General features: G+C 35.8%; 1 protein-coding gene across 4 annotated transcripts in view; it reads left to right on the top strand.

Moving 5' to 3' along the window:
* LOC150090693 (ATP-dependent translocase ABCB1-like) overlaps positions 1-20,043 on the top strand; it is a 390,895-nt gene that overhangs the window by 338,503 nt on the left and 32,349 nt on the right. For all 4 annotated transcript variants that reach the window (XM_090372299.1, XM_090372310.1, XM_090372292.1 and 1 more), the window contains 3 exons: positions 7,204-7,304; positions 12,778-12,918; positions 19,863-20,019. In XM_090372299.1, the coding sequence (XP_090228425.1) occupies positions 7,204-7,304; positions 12,778-12,918; positions 19,863-20,019 (399 nt within the window). The remainder of the gene's footprint in view (positions 1-7,203; positions 7,305-12,777; positions 12,919-19,862; positions 20,020-20,043) is intronic.

The raw sequence follows: 20,043 nt of genomic DNA, 5'->3' as shown, positions 1-20,043 counted from the left end.
AAAATATTTACGGAATATTACAAATTTCGAAGTGCATTGCATCCAAATGTCACACGTCGCTGTTAATAAAGGTGCCGGTATGCCATACCGTTGCGTACCATCCCAAAAAAAGCACTATATATATATATATATATATATATATATATATATATATATATATATATAAATATAAAATTTAGAATAAGGATTAAAATAAAAATAAAAAAAATAATGCCAGCAGTATGGCAATGCCGTACTGCTGGCATTATTTTATTTTAATTTTAATCCTTATTCTAAATTATATTTCAAGCATCATGTAGAGGAATATGCTTTTTGCTGCCCCTGATGTATGCTGTACCCTCCTGTTTATTTTTATTATGAAATATTCCGTTTTTCCAATTATTTCAAAATTATTTAACTATATATATATATATATATAAATAATAGTGTGTTTCAAAAATGTATACACACTCTGAATATTTCTTTTTATAGTTTCAATTCAGATACATCCAAGTTTTATAATTTAAATTAAAGAGAACAGATGTGGAATTATTGTGAGCTACTGGCTCTCGCAAGTGTTTAAACTGGTAGCCATTCATTTTCTTTGTCTGTGCTTCAAAATGCAAGTAACACTATGCCTATCTCACAAGCTGTTTTCCAAACAGATTTCCTTGGAGAACATTGGTATGTTTCTATTACCATTTTTTTTCTTCTCCTTTTGGACTTGTGGACATCCGTGATCTTCCAGAACAATGCTTGTGGACATCTTGAACAGTTCCTTCTGCTTCAAACTTATCTCTAATGTGAGCAATGGTGAGCCGCATTGGTGGATCTCTTTCAAACTCCCTTCTGAAACATCTTTGCACTTCCACTATGTTCTTGCACTTCCAGTAGTGCTTTAGGATGAATTTCCTTTTTTCAAAGCTTAGTCTCGTTTCAGCCATAATTTTTAATTCGTTACAGCTAAAAAAGAAAATATTTATTTATTTTTGGGCTGTAAAAGAGTGTATACATTTTTTTGAGACTCTGTGTGTGTGTGTGTGTGTGTGTGTGTGTGTGTGTGTGTGTGTGTGTGTGTGTGTGTGTGTGTGTGTGTGTGTGTGTGTGTGTGTGTACACACACATATACATATATATATATACGGTTTTTCCGGGGTAGATGGTAAAAAAAATATTCCCGGATAATAATTGATTTCCCAGTTAATCCAAAAATACAGAAATTCCCCGACATACGTAAGAGATACGTTCCAAGACTTATTATATAAGTCGAGGATTGCATAACTCAGGAATGACTAATAAAATATTGCTGCTATATCCCTGATTTGCCCAAATTACAAAAACCACATAATATCCTCAGAAGAATGAAGATAATAGTTATATATTTTTAATTAGTTCAATTAAAAACTTTATCTAGGGACAGCGGTGAAGTAGCCAGAGGGGCACATAAGAAAAGAAAACATAAAAGGAAGAAAAACGCATGTTATTGTACTGTAAAAACTGGTATGTATTTCATATCCTGCCTTTCTCCTTTATTGCGTTCACCGTTGCCACTGACAAATCTGAATTCCGCATGATGCTTGTTGATGTTTGGCCATTTTCATTCATTCTTATTATTTTTTTTAGTTTTCTAATCCAACTCGTTCTCTTTCCTTTTCTTGATAAATTTACTAGTATCGCTGTTACTTATTCTCTTAGTTGGCACCATGATAACAATCAAAAACACATGATAACAATCAAAAACACATGCTTCTTGATTAGACCGGGGTTCGAGCCCGTCACCACCAAATATGGAAGATGCGGAAAGGTCAGGGAATGACCACCGCATATCCCGGAGCAATATGGCCTTAGTTGCTAATGCTCCTAAAAACCAAATAACAAACAACAAACTACAATAAAAATTAAATTTTCTAAAAAGAAATTCACAGGGTTTCAGATTCCTTGCATGCGCTCTCTCTCTCTCTCTCTCTCTCTCTCTCTCTCTCTCTCTCTCTCTCTCTCTCTCTCTCTTGTCCACTACTATTTTTTGTTTCTTTGAATAGTTTATTCATTGTTGCTAGATTTGTTCATATATTTCTTTGTTATTAATCTTTTCCTGCCATCTTATTTTCAGTATTTTCTTATGTTATTTAAACACAAATATCTCAACTTATTTTAAAGCTTTTTAGTGCTGTTTCAAGTTTCTTCCCCATTAAAAAAGTATACTGATTTTACATTTGAATTAAATAGGTGTGATCATAAAGTTTTAAGATTGAACTAATTAGGAAACTGTTTAAAATCTGGCACATTAGAGATTGAGAGGTGCCAAATTTTTGATAGGTATACCTAGTAGTTGAGCACCTTTTGGGAAATACAATTCTATCAATGTTAAGTACCAATGACTGAATGTTATTAGTGCTTAACATTCAGTTATTTAGCCATTATAAATGTTTACATCTGTAAATATTTATAATAGCTAAAATATAGTACTAACAATTAAAATGTAAATAACAGTTCAATTTGTTAAATGGAAACAAATAACAATGAACATAGTCATAGAAAATGAAAATTACTTGTGGGCCCTGGGGTCCAGTGCAAAACTTTTATGGGGTGTTTTTGTAATAATAGTGATTTTTTTTTTTTTTTTTTTTTTTTCAAATTTTACAGTAACTAAGAAATAATTGAATAATTTTATATTATACTGAACAAAAATTTTAAATATGAATAATATTTAATACATGAATCAACAATATTGTTTACAATTGCAGTCATCTCATAAAAATAGGAACACGAATAAATAATAATAGGAACCAATAAACACACATTTGCATATTATTAATGCAATTATTGCACACAAACATTGTTTTAGATAATTATAAAATATTTCTAGCCCTTTTGATTGCAAAGTCATTAATGATGTTGTTATAACCAATTTTTTTTGGATGTCATTTTTGATGGAAATAACTGATAGTGAAGTTTGTCTTTAGCATTAGTATTTTTAGCATTAGTAGAGGCATATGATGCAAGAAAGCATCAGCCAAAAAAAAACAAAAAAAAAAACAAAAACACTCCCATTTCACCCCTCCGTTCATTCCAAATACCTGTCCAGATCAGCCTTAAATTTATTTAGGCTATCAACTTCCACAACAAAAGATGGAAGTCTGTTCCACCAGTCAACTACCCACTGGCTAAAGGCAAACTTCCATACATCTATCCTACAACTGTCTTTCCTCAATTTGAATTTATGCCCTCTCATGAGGGCATAAATTCAAATTGAGGAAATTGATGGGATTCTTCCTCTGAGCAAGAGGAAAAATCCCATTGCCATCGAGCCTGCTCAAACCATTCAAGGCTTTATACACCTCAATCACATCACATTGTAGGAGCCTAGTCTCCAGACACTGTAATCTGCAAAACTTAAGCTTTCTTCATAAGAGCAATCCTTCATTCCATTCACTAATCTTGTTGCCCTTCTCTGTACTCGTTCCAACAGCATTACATGCTTCTTAAAATGAGGCCTCCAGACCTGTACCCATAGAGTACTCAAGGTGTGGCCTGACCATTACCTTATACAAGGGAATAATCACCTCCTTATCCCTGCCAAAAAAAATTCCTGTATATCATTGACAAGACACCATGAGCTACTTTTGCAGATTGTCTGCACTGCTCAGAAAAAATTCATATCTGCCTGCACAATTACAACCAGGTGCTTTTCATTCTCTACCACTGTCATTGTAGTAACACAGAATTGATACGTTACTGCTTCCCATATCTAGTACTTTACATTTGTCAATGTGAAACTTCGTTTGCCACCTCTCAGCCTAGCTGCTCAACTTTTCTAGATCCTGTTGCAGCAGCAGCGTACTGTCATTATCAACCCTGCCACGTATCGTCTGTAAACTTGGACATTAAGCCTGATATACCATCATCATCAATATCATTTATAAATACAGAAAACAACAATGGACCCAAAACTGAACCCTGAGGGTCTCCACTAATAACATTAGTCCATGAAGAGCAGTGTCCATTGATTACCACTCTGTCTTCTCCCACTCAACCATCCCTTTATCCAAAGCAGCAATTTGCCTCCAATGCCACACTGCTCCAATTTGTGCAGCAGTCTTCCATGTACCACAATATCAAAAGCCTTTCTAAGATCGAAATATATGCTATCAAAGTTATTCCCTGCATCTAGTTCCTTTGTGGCCACATCACAGTATCCAATTAAATTGGTCAGACAAGACTTCCCCTTAACAAAACCATGCGCTATCTGAGCTATAACTGAAGTCTTGTATAGATGATCATACAGTGCTTCTTTAACTAGTGCCTCCATTAATTTCCCTGGAACAGAAGTTAAACTAACAGGTCTATAATTACTTGTGTCGCCCTTTAATCCTGTTTTGTGAATTGGGGTCACATTTGCGCTTCTCCAGTCCATGGGTACCTCCACTGAGTCCAAGGACACTCTCATAATTATGGCTAAGGATTTGCTTACTTCCTTTGCTGCCTCCTTTAATATAACAGGATAGATCCCATCCACCCAGGGTGCCTTTTTTATGTTTATCTTCAACAATTTCTGCTCCACTTTCCTCTCAGTTTTTACAAAATCATCCAGCTCACTGCCAGAGTTTTATTCACTTCTGAAATTCCCCTCCCTGAATAACTCCTCATGTGTGAATGTAGATGCAAAATAATCATTTAGCCACCTGAGCAGGATCATCAACAGTTGAACCATCAATATCCAGTGGACCAATCTGATTCATCCCTTTCCCTCTATAGTTTACATAAGTAAAGAACTCTTTGCTGTTTTTCTTTGCATCCTTTGCAAAAGATTTCTCGTAATCTACCTTCGCCTGCCTAACCTCCTTTGTAACTTAGTTACAGACCAGCTTATATCTATCATAGGCTTCAATGTCACCCATTAATTTATATGTATCCCATGTATTTTTCTATTTTTCTTCTCTGCCACATTTCTAATTAGTTCATCTGACATCCATTTAGGCCTAAACCTTCAATAGTATTTCTTAGTTGGTATGTAAAGCCTAGTAGCTTCCAAGATTAATACTTTGAATGCCACCCATTTTGAATTTGCTGTTAGTAATATCATCAATTGGTCCCACCGTATAGAATTTAAATACTGTCTCAGACCACCGTAGTTGCCTTTATGAAAGCAAAAACTCTTCCCTCTACCCCTGATGGTAGTTACCTCTGTGAGAAATCCCAATTCAGCAAACTGTTATCAGTGCAACCTAGTGGTTCCTTTATCTGCAGATTCTTAATGCATGAAGAATCTCTACTGATAATCAGATCATGAGTATTACTCCATCAGTTGCCTCCCGGACATGCTGATAGAAAACAATCATCCAGTAAATCCACAAAAGCCTTGTTAGTGTGTGAGTGACCAACCCACAAATTCCAGTCAATATCCGAGAAATTAAAATCCCCCATTATAAGACTCTCTGATTTACTGGCCCATTCTATTTCCCTGTACAGTTGTTTATTATACTCATCAGAGTCATTAGGCCTATAACACACTCCTACTCTCAATTTTGATCTCCCAGTACTTATGTCACACCGAACTGACTCAACACTGCACTGTTCATTGATGTCGACTGGCTGCACTTCCTTGGAGTTTGTGTTTCTTAACTAATAGCATAACCCCTCCTCCCTTCCTATCCTGTCTATCCTTCCTGTACACATTGTACTCCCCAAATTCCAGTTCTGTATTCCTTATATCTGTGTGACACCACGTCTCTGATATCCCAACAGTATCTGCCTTTGATGTTTTGACCAACACTCAAATTCATCAAATTCATTTACCAAATTCCTAGCATTGGTGTATACGCAAGAATACATGCACCTGATACGTGTTTACTTTTACCGCAGTGACTCCAAGCAGTCTCTGAAATACTCTGCATCTTAGGGCGCCTCCGTAGCCGGGTGGGAAGGAGCAGTAGTGCGTATTACATGCTTCTTGATTAGACTGGGGTTCGAGCCTGTTACCACCAAATACGGAAGATGCAGAAAGGTCAGGGAATGACCACTGCATATCCCGGAGCAAAATGGCCTTAGTTGCTAATGCTCCTAAAAACCAAAACAACAACAACAACTCTCCACCTTGTTTTCCAGGCTGTGACCCACCTAACACTGCTTTGATGGCATCAGCAAATATTCTTGCACTCTTTCTATTTAAGTGTATCCAATCCATGTAGAAGCAGTCTTTCCTTTTAACAAGTACAGACCAGGCTGAAAAAAATTCTACCCCTTGAGCCTTGTACAATCTTTCCAGGGCCGAATTGATTGACAGGGCTCTCATCATATACTCCCTCCTATCGTGTCTAGGAAATTTGAAATTGTTCAAATTCAAATTTGAATTTCAACTTTCAAATTCAATCCTAATTCAAGGCTTTTTTTTCTACAGTGACCTGTACTTGTTAAATAATTCTGCCGGTCTCCTACTCTTAATATCATTAGTGCCAACGTATACAACAATATCACCTTTTGTGCCCTTAAAAGATGATATCTGCTCTACAACATCATCAACCTTTGCCCCTGTCAGACATACCCTGGTCCTGTTCCACCTATCCTTTTTACATACCATGTTCCCTGTTTCCCTGACAATAGGGTCACCGACAACTACTAGTTCTTCCTGTGGACCAGCGCATTCTGCCTTGGTGGTTGCCACTGTGTTGCGTGATAATGAAGTGCAAGCTCTGGCGTTGATGTGGGCAGTTGAGAACTTGATGGGCCCCTGAATTTAGATCCTTCGAGGGCATCCACCCTGTCCTTCAAACTCTCTTATATGCCCATAACAATGCTGAGTTGTCGCCTGATTTCCTCACACTCCTTGCATCACGCGCACAACAGGACATTCCTCTTGGCAATATCATGTCCTGTACCTGATTGCTACACAAACATCAAACAAGCAGTGCATTTTAAAAGGCTGTGATTCAGAGGGCAACTGCCCCCCTCAGTTCTTCCCTGAGCCACAGCACTCCCATTAGCTTGACCCTTTTGCTTTTTTCTATGAGTTGTCAATGTATTGTAAGATAGTTGAGGTAGTAACAATTTAGAGATCAGGATTAGGAGTGTTGCAGGGACACTTTTTCTGTGTTTATATTAAGAATTCACGGAGTGAGAACAAAGTTTTGAATGTTCACTTGTATTATAATTTCAAAAAATGAATATGTAAGTAGCTTTCAAATTTTGTTTTGTTCTTAGTTTTCTTTACACTTTTATATATTTCTAGATTGCAGTTGAGACTATTGAAAACATTCGTACTGTAGCTTCCCTTCATCAGGAACAAAGATTTTATGCAGATTATGTTGCAGTTCTGAATGCACCTCGAAGGTATTGTAAGATTCATTTTAGAGATTTTGTTTTCTTAAATTCATGTTTTTTTTTTTTTTTTTTTTTGTTGAGAAAATTTGAGTGTACTTGGCTTTCATAAAACTAAATATGTTGCATAGCATTTTAATATCGTTAGTCCCCATATGAATAATAATGCTCTCTTTACCTCCCTTAAAATCTGACAGTTGGTTGGTAATATCATCAATTGTTGCTCCTGGCAAAACACACTCTGGTTCTGGACCACCTATCTTTATTACAAAAAATGTTACCCATTTCCTTAATAATAGTCTCCAAATAAAACTAGATCACCTTTCTCCAGAGCAGTCTGCACTTGACTATTCTTTTCTGGAACCCAAATCGGGGGTGCATCATTTGGCAAGTCATAAGATACTTGAGGTCTTGACAAGTTCCCAGTTACATTTGTTTCTAGGGAAAGCACTTGTTTCTTCAGTGACTCAAATTCTTCTTTGAGATCAAAGAAGAATTTCAGTCACTGAGATCAGTACACTTTTTACACCAGTTGCAAAGAAAAGAATCGTCAGTTGAGCTAGGTCTGTCTACTAGACCAACCTTAAAATATGTGCTACAGGCTATACAAACGATGAAGTTACAACTCACATCAGAAATGTCCAAAGGCATTTCTCTCTGAGTCCCAATGTCCTTGGACTTTGTATTGTAAGTGGAGCTTGTATTAGTGTCTTACTTTTCTTCTAACCCTTGTATCAGTGATCTTGGCAAATTATCCCTTATAATACCAAATACTCTCCATTGAATGCCTCCTGTGATCTTCCAGCAGTTATCATCCCATTGCACTTCTCTCTACTCTTTCCAAAGTAATGAGGGGGAAATCCATCAACTGCCAACTATTAAGCTGCCATGAAATCTTTCATCTGATCAGTGTTCACTAAATATGGATTCTGTTAATATTGATCCACTGGTGATATATTGGCTTATATTGCTAATCTTGGAACAGTTTCAGTGGAGCAAATTCAGTGAAGCTCAGGCAGTTTCTCTTGGATTTCCCAATGTATTTGATTGTGTTTGGCCTAAAGGTCTTTTTTTTTTTTTTTTTTTTTGCAGTTCAGTTGCCAGTTTTATCTCTGACTGCATGTGATGGTAGATAATTCTCTGTCTTCCATTTTCTCAGCTAATGCTGATGTCATACAAGGTTCAGTGCTTTTCCCACTCATTTCCTTAGGTAGAAAAGAGTGGGAGACCTTTCACTAACTGGAAATCTCTTTGATAGTTAACTTCTACCCTCAGGTTTAGGAAACTTTACCCTACACAAACAGTTTCAGTTTATTGAATATCCACCACTAATCATTTGATGCTGATCTCTAAGTTATTCACCAATTGGGTGAAGAAAAAGTGAACTTCAGCCCTTCTAAAACTCAATCTGTGTTATTTCTTTCAAAAAAGAGTCTATTGCCCCGTATTCATCTTTGATGACACAGATCTCTAGATAAGATTGCATATCCTCTGTTGAGGATTATCCTGACATTGAATGGCTCTTGGCATAAGCACATCTCAAATATTGCTTCTTCTGCATCAATAAAACTGGGTTCTTTGGAACAAGCTTCCTTCACATGTATTTTCCAAAAATTACAGTCTACAGAAATTTTAATTTAATATCTACACGTATCTTCTGTTTACTCAGCCTTCAACCCATGTATGATACTAAGTACTATAGATTCTGATATATTTTGTGTCTGTGAGTTTTCTTAAAAAAAAAAGAAAAACGAAGGCAACCTGCATATATAATACATATGGTACAGACACAAACAGCAAGGAAACCTTTAATGTCACTCACTCTTTCTTTAAGTTCAAATTTGTATACCACTTAAATTCTTTTAACTCAGTATTATATGTGAAATTGGATTAGTTACTTTACTTGAATTCCACTGACGTGTTATAAACTGTTTTTTTCTTTTAATTGACTTTGCTCAACTCAACCAAAACTTATACATTTAAATTTTTTTTTCTCGATTCAAGCTCTTATGATACTTGTAATTCTCATGGAACACATTCAGTTAAGTTATCTCTCTTACTGTAATTACCTTCTTTCTTCAACTTTACCTTATAATTCATCCCTTATTTAGCTTCATCCTTAATATTTATCATTTACTTATCCCATTTCTTAAAATTCTCTCTCTTTCTCTCTCTCTCTCTACCTTAAAACCATAATGCATGTACACATATTTGTTATGCTAAATGAAATCTAAAAGATCTAGCCTGATAAATAAGTGAGTTTACCTCAAAAGTCACTCTCTTTTCAAAACATTAACTTTAATGCAAACTTTTCTCTTCTGTATAATTTTATATCAGTTCTTACACATTATTTTGTTTAATGATGGTTCTGTTTGATTAACTTTTCTTTGCAGTATCTTCTTCTCTCCTTGTAAATCTCACTGTAGATATCTTCTTGATTTTACTCTTTTAAGTGCGCCTCCGTAGCCAGGTGGGAAGGAGCAGCAGTGCATAGCACACGCTTCTTGATTAGACCAGGGTTCGAGCCCGTCACCACCAAATATGGAGGATGCGGAAAGGTCAGGGAATGACCACCGCATATTCCCGGAGCAATATGGCCTTTGTTGCTAATGCTCCTAAAAACCAAACAACAACTCTTTTAAGTACAGGAAAGCTTTTCTTTTATCATCCTTGGCAAATTATCCAATCCAATGCTGGATTGGAGATAATTTGCACTAAATTTTGCACTACATTGTCTAAATTATCACTAGACAATGTAGAATCTAGTAAATTGAAATTTCCAGTTACAGCTATAATATATCTCACTACCCTATATATGATATATAGGGTAGTGAGATATATTGTAGATTCAACCTGTGATCTTCAAGAATTTAAATTGATTTTAATTCTTGAAGAGTTGAGTTTGAATCAACTCTTTCATGGGAAAATTTGATTGAAATTTTCACACTGTTTCTTTCAAATCACACACTGTCTTTCAAGATAAAGACAGAAAGAAATTATGTGATTACAAAGAAATATAGTGCACAATTTATTTCCCTCTACTCTGCTGCTATTAATTAAATAATTATTTTTAAAGCCAGAAGTCTTACGCTGCCGTCAAGCCTTAGGCTTATGCTTATGCTTGCATTAGTATTAGTAATGGCCGCATGGTGCAAGAAAGCCTATGGCTTATGCTGCACCAGCCAAAAAAAAAAAAAAAAATTAAACCTATCATCCTATGCACTTCCCTCACCTGAAGGTACTATCCAGATGACCTTTGAATTTCCCCAAACTGTCAGCCTCTACTACCCATGTAGGCAACTTATTCTAGTAATTTATAACTCGTTAGCTAAAATAAAACTTCCTGCAGTCCAATCTAAACACCTCCCCCTGTAATTTGAATTTATGTCCCCTAGTTCTAGCATCATTTATAATCTTGAAAATTTTGTCCTCATTCATTTTACTGATGCCTCTCAGAGCCTTAAACACCTCGATCAAATCTCCTCTAAGGTGCCTAGTTTCCAAACTCTGCAACCCACATATTCAAAGTCTTTCTTCATAAGGACGGCATTACAGATGTTAACATCAGTCCTAAGGCATTCTCAGATGTAAATTGAATGCAGAGGTTTGCACAACTTTCAGATTATTTTGTTACCTGGAAAACAACTTTCAAATTATTTAAATGCTAACACTGGATCAGTGTTAGCATTGAAGGGGAACTAACTTTTGTTATGTGTTTAGTTGACAGTTTTGCTTCAATGCCTGGCTTATTTACTTAGATTCAGCATTATTTGCAGACCATCATAAATTTGTTAATCAGGGCTTTGCGTCATCTGATGAGAGTACTGGAAACATTTGTTGTGATGGTGCCCAAATTTTAAAAAATTACTGGATTTGTCTTTTGGCAGCCATTGTTTAAAATGATATTATCAGCCTGTGAATAACAGTGTCATTGCTAATGTGGGTGTAAGCCCAAACCTTGATGGCTATATTTTGGCCTCTATCACTGGAAGGACCAAAGCTTCCTCAAATTTAATTTAAGTTAAATTATTGATTGTTATTAAATTACTATTAAAATTATGGCGAAGGTAACGAAAGCCAACATGAGAACGACGAGAAACGTTGGATAACTTACGCGGAAAATTAGTTTCCTGATACGGCACTCTAGCACTGCTCGCTTGGTTAACAGACAGTAGCTGTTATCGGTCTGGAGCAGAAGTCGAGAACGATATATTGGTGTGTGAACACAACACACAATAACATCAGTTTAGTATCACTTTAGTAGCACTCAGAAGCACTAATGGTCACTTGTCTCAATGGTAACGTGCCCTAATTGCACATGCCCTAATGAACACTTTCCATAATGGTGAAAAAAGGTCAGGTTGCCTGCACTTGAATCCCATGGGAACTTGAACCCCTCCTGAAATGGAGGGAGCAACCTAACCTTTTTTCTTTAGAATCATGGGTGGACTAGCGTATAAATTGTTTATTAACAAAATATTAATTTTTTATTACTGTACTTTTATTTTTAAAGACACTCATGCAGATACACATGTATCATGATGTCAATCAACACCTTAATTGCTATTCACTATATATATCTATATATATATATAAATAAAGAATCCTTCTTTCTTTTCCTATTATTTCCTAACCTAATGTTTAAGGTTAGGTTATGAAATATAACGAAAAATAAAGAAACCTTTTCCTTTTTTCGTAACCAAACCTAAATCAACAATATAGCAAAAACACTCATGAACTCCAAATATTTCCTTTTAATAATGAGAAAAAAACAGTGAAGAACATAAAATGATTGGAACGAAACTTTTATTAATTTAGTTTTCATCAAAAAATCAACCAATGTTTTATTTTCCTTACAAATTTCTTCCACCTTTAAAAAATTCATTGCTACTATTACCTGTTTACTGTTCATCACAAAACTATTATGCACTGTTCTTTATTCATAAATACTCATCATAATCCCAACCAATGACTACACAATAGCTTGTCTTCTGTTGCACCGACCACCAATCATTTCATCGTTTGTCATGCCAACCTGTCAATCAATATATCCTTTTCGATTTCGGCTCCAGACTGATAACACCTGCCTTCTGTTTACTGAGCAAGCAGTGCTAGAGTCCGGTGTCAGCTAACTAATTTTCTGCATAAGTTAGCCGACGTTTCTCGTCGTTCTCGTGCTGGCTTTCTTTACCTTAGCCAAAATTATTTCAGTTTAAATAATTAATGATCAAATTTAAATATAATTTTAATATTAGAATTAAGGGGTATTATAAGAATAACTCAGAAGAATTGAGCCAGTTAAATAAAAAGCTATTCAAAAGAGTAAATAATGTAATTTCAACATTAATAATTATGTAATACAGTTTTAAATACTAGATGTTTTTTTTAAACTAATCAGTCACAACCTGCATGTTATATAATGAAATGTTAAAGTGCTATTATTGATTATCATAAATTTGATTTATGGTAAAATTGTTTTTAATAGAGTAGCCAGGAAAAAATCCCACTATAGAGGCTTCACTTTTGGCTTTGCTCAGTGTGTTCCAACTCTCTCATATGCTACAGCTATGTATTATGGAAGCAAGCTGGTAATAAATGAAGAACTGGAATTTGATAATTTATTCAAGTAAGTAAAAATAATATATATCCTATTTTATATATATACTTACCATGCAGCTATTTAATATTCAAAGAAGTATTTACCACGTAAAAGTTGCCCTAATGTATTTGTGATATAAAATGCACATAGTTCCTAATATACCTGTAAAGTGCATTTCACAGTACAATAAACAATTATCCAGGCAAATGGGACAAGGAAACATGCTTAATCTCTGATGCATGAAAACTCATCAGGGTTTTTCTTAATTATTTATTTTTGTAATATATGTTACATTTGCTATATATTTATTTATAACCTATTATTTATTATATATTTTTATTTAAATATATTCATTTATGTTTAGTTATTTATTTTTAATTAATAAGTTACCCCATTATAACCTACATTATCTATAATATCAGTAAAAAGCATGCATGAAAATAACATTGAATATTCTTCTCATTGAATACTCTTCTGTGGTGTGGGACAGGATCTACAAGCCTTTGTGTTTATTCCTCCTTGCTGGATATCCTCTCCTCTTTATTCAGGTATAGGCAAAAGTATCCTGTGTAGTATTTGTACTTCTGTTAACATTTTTATCCCCATTTCATTATTTATTTTCAAAATAAATGCTCAAGTGTCTTGCTTTTAAATTTTGTCAGTATCTCGGGGGATAAAAGAATGGATACATGTCGTCTTGTTACAGCAGTCCTTAAGGATTCCCTCAAACCTTCCTTATGTCACTATGTTGAGTATCTCTGTAAACCTGATCATGTATGTTGGGGTAAAAGAACAAATAAGAATAAAATGTAGTTACTAAAGTTAATAAAAAAAGTAATTAATCGTATGACCCCAGAAATCTCTTTGGATACTGCCCATTTTTATGAAATTGTGGTCATTTGCTATTGGTTCTTGTACTATAGAATTTTGGATGCAGTTTGGATTCTCAATGAGACCCAAGTCAAGAATATTAGAACCCTTTGTACAAAGTGTTCCATGGAGGCTAGAGACTGTCATAATGGTTAAAAGATTTTGGCATGCATTATTAGTTTTCCTGTAAATAAAGGTTATTTGCAGATATGCAAGTGCCCAAATATTAAAGTTAGGACAGTGTATATTCCCATCTGTCATATCTGAGCAGGTGCCTCCGTAGCCAGGTGGGCAGGAGCAGCAGTGCATAGCACATGCTTCTTGATTAGACCTGGGTTCAAGCCCGTGACCACCAAATACGGAGGATGCGGAAAGGTCAGGGAATGACCACCGCATAACCCCGGAGCAATATGGCCTTAGTTGCTAATGCTCCTGAAAACCAAATAACAACAACAACATATCTGAGCAGAATTACACAACAAGAATATTTTGTTCTTCTTTATAATTGTTCCAGTATGACCTTATTTATATTTCTTTACCAAATCATTAGTTTGTTTTAAGTCATTAGTATCTACATGGATTACCATATACCCTTTGGTACTTTTAAAAACTGATAGCTTTACTAGTCACATCATTAATTTTTGCCCCTGGCAGGCATATTCTGGTTTTGTTTCATTTGTGTTTATTACAGAATTATTTTAGTTTCCCTTACAATTGAACCCACCAGCAAAACTACCTCCTGTGCAACCAGAAAATTTTGCATTAAAAGATCCAGTCCTAGGGTCTGACTTATAAGAGTATTACTTGACATGGAATAAGACACAGTCTCTGCTGAACCCCCAATTTTATTTTTATCTATGGCATCAACTTGTGTGTTTAGAGGCTCAAATCTTGCCTAATGGTAGACCAATTTGTAACTTAACCTGGTTCCAGTCATGATGGACCTGTCAAGTCCCTTGCAAAAAAAATTTTGCTTGTTAGTGCACAAGCGTAATGACAAACTTTTTTTACCTTCTTAAATATAAACTCAGTTTTACTTGTTGTTTTTTTGAAGGCAATATTTTATGTTTCCATAGAGGAATTATGTGAAAGTGTATTGCAGGACCTCGTAGGTCTGAGGAATTAGCTGAAAAAACATAATTGAAAAAACAAGTGAGAACTCTTAAACAGATTGTACATTGCAACCTTTCTTGTAATAATTTTTATGTAAAGCTTTGTGAAGTGAATGAATAATAAGTGCTTTAGTTTTAATTTTTTTTAATATTAAACTACTCAATCTTTTGATATTAAAGTACAGGTAGCCCTCTATTTATGTTGGGGTTAGGTTCCTGGGGAGACAGGCACAAATGGAATTGGCGCAGATAGACCCCTTTATATAATGGAGTCAATCGGAAATCACAGGGTTAGGTTCCAGGCACCAAAAATTTTACCTACCACTTTGCATCGATTTTTATATTTTATTAGCATTCTTCATAGTTGTAGTAATAGTCGTTGGAGGCATAGCCCTACACATATTAGGGCGGCTTTCATCAGATTCTATGCTCTGAATATTGCACTAGGATTCAATTAACTACTTTTACCAGACATGGTGTGTCTTTATTCTATTAAATTAAAAACTTTATAACATGATTTATTAATAGGATAATTAATAAAAAAATGTTAGCATAATAAATTTCCAACACGTGTAAATAGCATAAGTAACAACCAACTGAATGCTTCACCGCATGGACCTTTGCTACCCGCATCCACAAGTGGTTACTTTGAGGGTGGGAATCTTTCTCGTCTCTGATACGAATGCGCTAATTGCTGATTGGCTTAGATTGTCCTAAATCACGTGAACAGTGCATGATACATAGCACAGTATGATGCTGATAAATTTTGTCTGATGATTTTAAACTTTCAATTTATAAAAAAATTTCAAAAATAAAAATTGCGTTATGGTTAGTGATTGGCGCTATTGCGAATGGGCTCAAATTGGACCAGCGCAAAACGAGGGCTACCTGTATATTGAATTAATAAATATTGCTGAATAATATTGAAGTTCATAGATGTCTGTTAGTAGTATACCAATTGGAATTCTAAGTGGAAAAAACTGTACATGCATAATTTTCAAATTTTGCACTCTTAACAGTTTTCTGCATTAGAAAATGGAAGTACCAACTGGTTTTGTGTTTATTTAGTTTTTTTTTTTTTTTTTTTCATTTTCAGTAGAATTAATAAAAGTTTCCACAAATTTCTGTTTCCTGTATATATAATATATAATCATACTTAATATATAAGTATGAGTTGGGGAATGCTGACCTGTCACATGTAGTTACAATGGAAAAATTAAATATCATAATGTGATGTCTTCTCTGGAGCAACTGTCTTTTTTTTTTTCTTTTGATTTTAAGGTAATTAATTGGCATTAATAGATGCATATGATGCAAGAAAGCAAGCTTATGCAGCATCAGCCAAAAAAAACCGCTCCCATTTCACCTCTCTGTTCGTTCCAAGTACTGTCCAGCTCAGCCTTAAATTTATTTAGGCTGTCGACTTTCACAACAAAGAATGGAAGTCTGTTCCATCAACCAACTATCTGCTGGCTAAAGGAAAACTTCTGCACATCTATCCTATATCTGTCTTTCCTCAATTTGAATTTATTCCCTCTCAGATGATTATTCTGAGCAAGAGGAAGAATTCCATCAGCATTGAGCATGCTCAAACCATTCAAGGCTTTATATACCTCAATCAGATCACCTCGCTGGTGCCTAGTCTCCAGACACTGTAATTTGCAAAACTTAAGGCTTTCTTCATAAGAGCAACCCTTTGTTCCATTCACTAATCTTGTTACCCTTCTCTGTACTCGTTCCAGACTTGCATTCAGTACTCAAGGTGTGGCCTGACCATTACCTTATACAAGGGGATAATCACATGCTTATTCCTAGAAAAATCCCTAGAAAGGGTAGCTCATAGTGACTTTTACAAGATGAGCTACCCTTGCAGACCATCTGCACTGCTCAGAAAACTTCATATCTGCCTGCACAATTACCCCCAGGTCCTTTTCGTTCTCTACCGCTGTCAGTGTATTACCACAGAGTTGATACATCACTCTGTGGTTGCTGCTTCCCATATGAAGTATTTTACAATTGTCAATGTAAAACTTCATTTTCCACCTCTCAGCCGATCTGCTCAACTTTTCTAGATCCTGTTGCAGCAGCGTACTGTCATTAGTGTCCTTAACAACCCTGCCAACCTTCGTATTGTCTGCAAATTTGGACATTAAGCCTGATATGCCATCATCAGTATCATTTATCACAGAAAATAACAATGGACCCAACACTGAACCCTGGGGGACTCCGCTAATAACATTAGTCCACGATGAGCAGTGTCCATTGATTACCACTCTCTGTCTTCTCCCAGTTAACCATCCCTTTATCTATAGCAGCAATTTGCATCCAATGCCACACTATTCCAATTTGTGCAGCAGTCTTCCATGTGCAACAGTATCAAATGCATTTCTAAGATCCAAATATATGATATCAAAGTTATTACTTGCATTCAGTTCCTTTGTGATTACATCATAGTATCCAATCAAATTGGTCAAGCAAGACTGTCCCTTAACAAAACCATACTGTGTGCAAGCTATAACTGAAGTCTTTTCTAGATGATCTTGCAATGCTTCTTTAACCAGTGCCTCCATTAATTTCCCTGGAACAGAAGTTCACCTAACTGTAATTACTTGTTTCCCCCTTTGATCCTCCTTTGCAGATTGGGGTCCCATTTGCACATCTCCAGTCCATGAGTACCTCCCTTGGCTCCAAGGAAGCTCTCATAATTATGGTTAAGGGTTTGCTTACTTCCTTTGCTGCCTCCTTTAATATAACTGGATAGATTTCTTCCACCCAGGTGTTTATCTTCAAAAATTTCTCCTCCACTTTACTCTCAGTTATTACAAGATTATCTAGCTTACTGACAGGGTTTAATACACCTCTGGTATTCCCCTCCCTGAATAACTCCTCATGTGTGAATGTAGATGCAAAATACTCATTTAGTTTATTTGCTACCTGAGCAGAATCATCAATACTTGAACCATCGATATCCAGTGGACCAATCTGATTTATCCCCTTCCTTCTAGAATTTACATAAGTAAAGAATTCTTTTCTGTTTTTCTTTGCATCCTTTGCCAAAGATTTCTCGTAATCTGCATTTGCCTGCCTAATCTCCTTTGTGACTTGGTTACAGACCAGCTTATATCTATCATAGGCTTACGTTTCACCCATTAATTTATATGTATCCCATACATTTTTCTTCTCTGCCAGTTGTCTAATTAATTCATCTGATATCCATTTAGGCCTAGTAGCTCCCAAGATTATTTCTTTGAATGCTTACCATTTTGAATTTGCTGTTGGTAACATCATCAGTTGGTCCCACCATATAGAATTTAAATACTGTCTGAGACCACCGTAGTCACCTTTCCAAAACAAAAATCCTTCCCTTTACCCGTGATGGTAGTTACCTCTTTCAGTAAATCCCACTTCAGCACAATGTGATCACTGCCACCTAGTGGTTCCTTTATCTGCAGATTCTTAATGCATGAAGAATCATTACTGATAATCAGAACAAGAATATTACTCCCTCTAGTTGCCTCCCAAACATGCTGCTGTAGAAAACAATCATTCAATAAATCCACAAAAGCCTTGCTTAGTGTGTGTGTGTGTGACCAACCCACAAATTCTAGTCAATCTCTGGAAAATTAAAATCCCCCATTATAAGACACTCTGATTTACTGGCCCACTCTATTTCTCTGCACGATTGCTCATTATACTCATCAGATTGATTAGGCCTATTACACACATCTACTCATTTTTCCTTTCCCAGCTTATGCCACACCAAACAGATTCAACATTGCATTGTCCACCAACATCAATTGGATGCAGTTCCTTTGATTTTATGTGTTTCTTAACTAACAGCATAACCCCTCCTTCCTTCCTGTCCTGTCTATCCTTTCTGTGCACATTGTACTCCCCAGATTCCAATTCTGCACTGCTTACTTCTGTGCGACACCATGTCTCTGATATCCCAACAATATCATCTGCCTTTGATGTCTTGACTAGCACTCCGAGCTCATCACATTTATTAACTATACTCCTAGCATTGGTGTACACACAAATATAGATGCACTTGTTTCTACTCTTAATTACCCTAACACAGCCCATGTATTTACTTGTTCCACTATGACTCCCAGCAGTCCTGGAAATCCCGATTTCCTTACTTTCCAGGCTGCTGCTCAATTGAATTTCAATAGAAGTGCAAGAATCACTTTCACCTCTGCCAGCGGCTACTGTTAGTCTATTAGTCCGTGTATCCCCCCCTTCTAGATAGCAGTTTTCCGAAAAAGTTTTCCAAATATTCTTGCACTCTTTCTATTTAAGTGTATCCCCTCCCTGTAGAAGCAAACTCTCCTGTTAATAAGCACAGAGCATGCTGAGAAAAATTCTTCCCCATGAGTCCTGAACAATCTCTCCAGAGCCAAATTGATTGACAATGCTCTCATCATTGCAGGATTGCAGACACCTTCAAATTTAACCCTAAGTCACGACTTTTTTTTCAGCATTGACCTGTACTTGCTTAGTAAATCTGCAGATCTCCTACATTTAATATTATTAGTGCCAACATGTACAACAATCTCACCTTTTGTAGGCGCCTCCATAGCCAGGTGGGAAGGAGCAGCAGTGCGTAGTACATGCTTCTTGATTAGACCGGGGTTCGAGCCCATCACCACCAAATACAGAGGATGCAGAAAGGTCAGGGAATGACCACCGCATATTCCCAGAGCAATATGGCCTTAGTTGCTAATGCTCCTAAAAACCAAATAACAACAACAAGAATAACTCACCTTTTGTAGGAAGTGTGGTAAACATTTACTATGAAAGGTAAACTTTTGTAGTAAACATATAGCAAATGTAGTGCAGAATATTTTTCAGAAGAATTAAATATATCAAAGTGTTTTAATTACTGTTTGTCATTTTTACTTTAATTTAGCCTTAAATATTTTGAAGGTCTTTTGAATACCATGTAGTGTTTATGAAAACTTAACTTAAAATGGGTGTGTTTTTCAGAATAGCAGAAGCTGTTATAATGGGAACCTTCATGTTTGCACAAGCTGTAGCATTCGCCCCAGATTATAGTACTGCTAAGGTGGCTGCTGTTCGCATTTTTAAGTTGCTTGACTTGAAGACCAATATTGATTCCTTTAGTGATAAAGGAATTAAACCGGTATGTTCATTCTGTTTTTAAATA

This window comes from Mastigoproctus giganteus, chromosome 1, assembly GCF_048544385.1.
Source record: "Mastigoproctus giganteus isolate SK-2022 chromosome 1, ASM4854438v1, whole genome shotgun sequence".
NCBI classification, from domain to species: domain Eukaryota; kingdom Metazoa; phylum Arthropoda; class Arachnida; order Uropygi; family Thelyphonidae; genus Mastigoproctus; species Mastigoproctus giganteus.
Note: the sequence above shows the minus strand (reverse complement) of the source record. Positions and strands in the feature narration are given on the sequence as shown.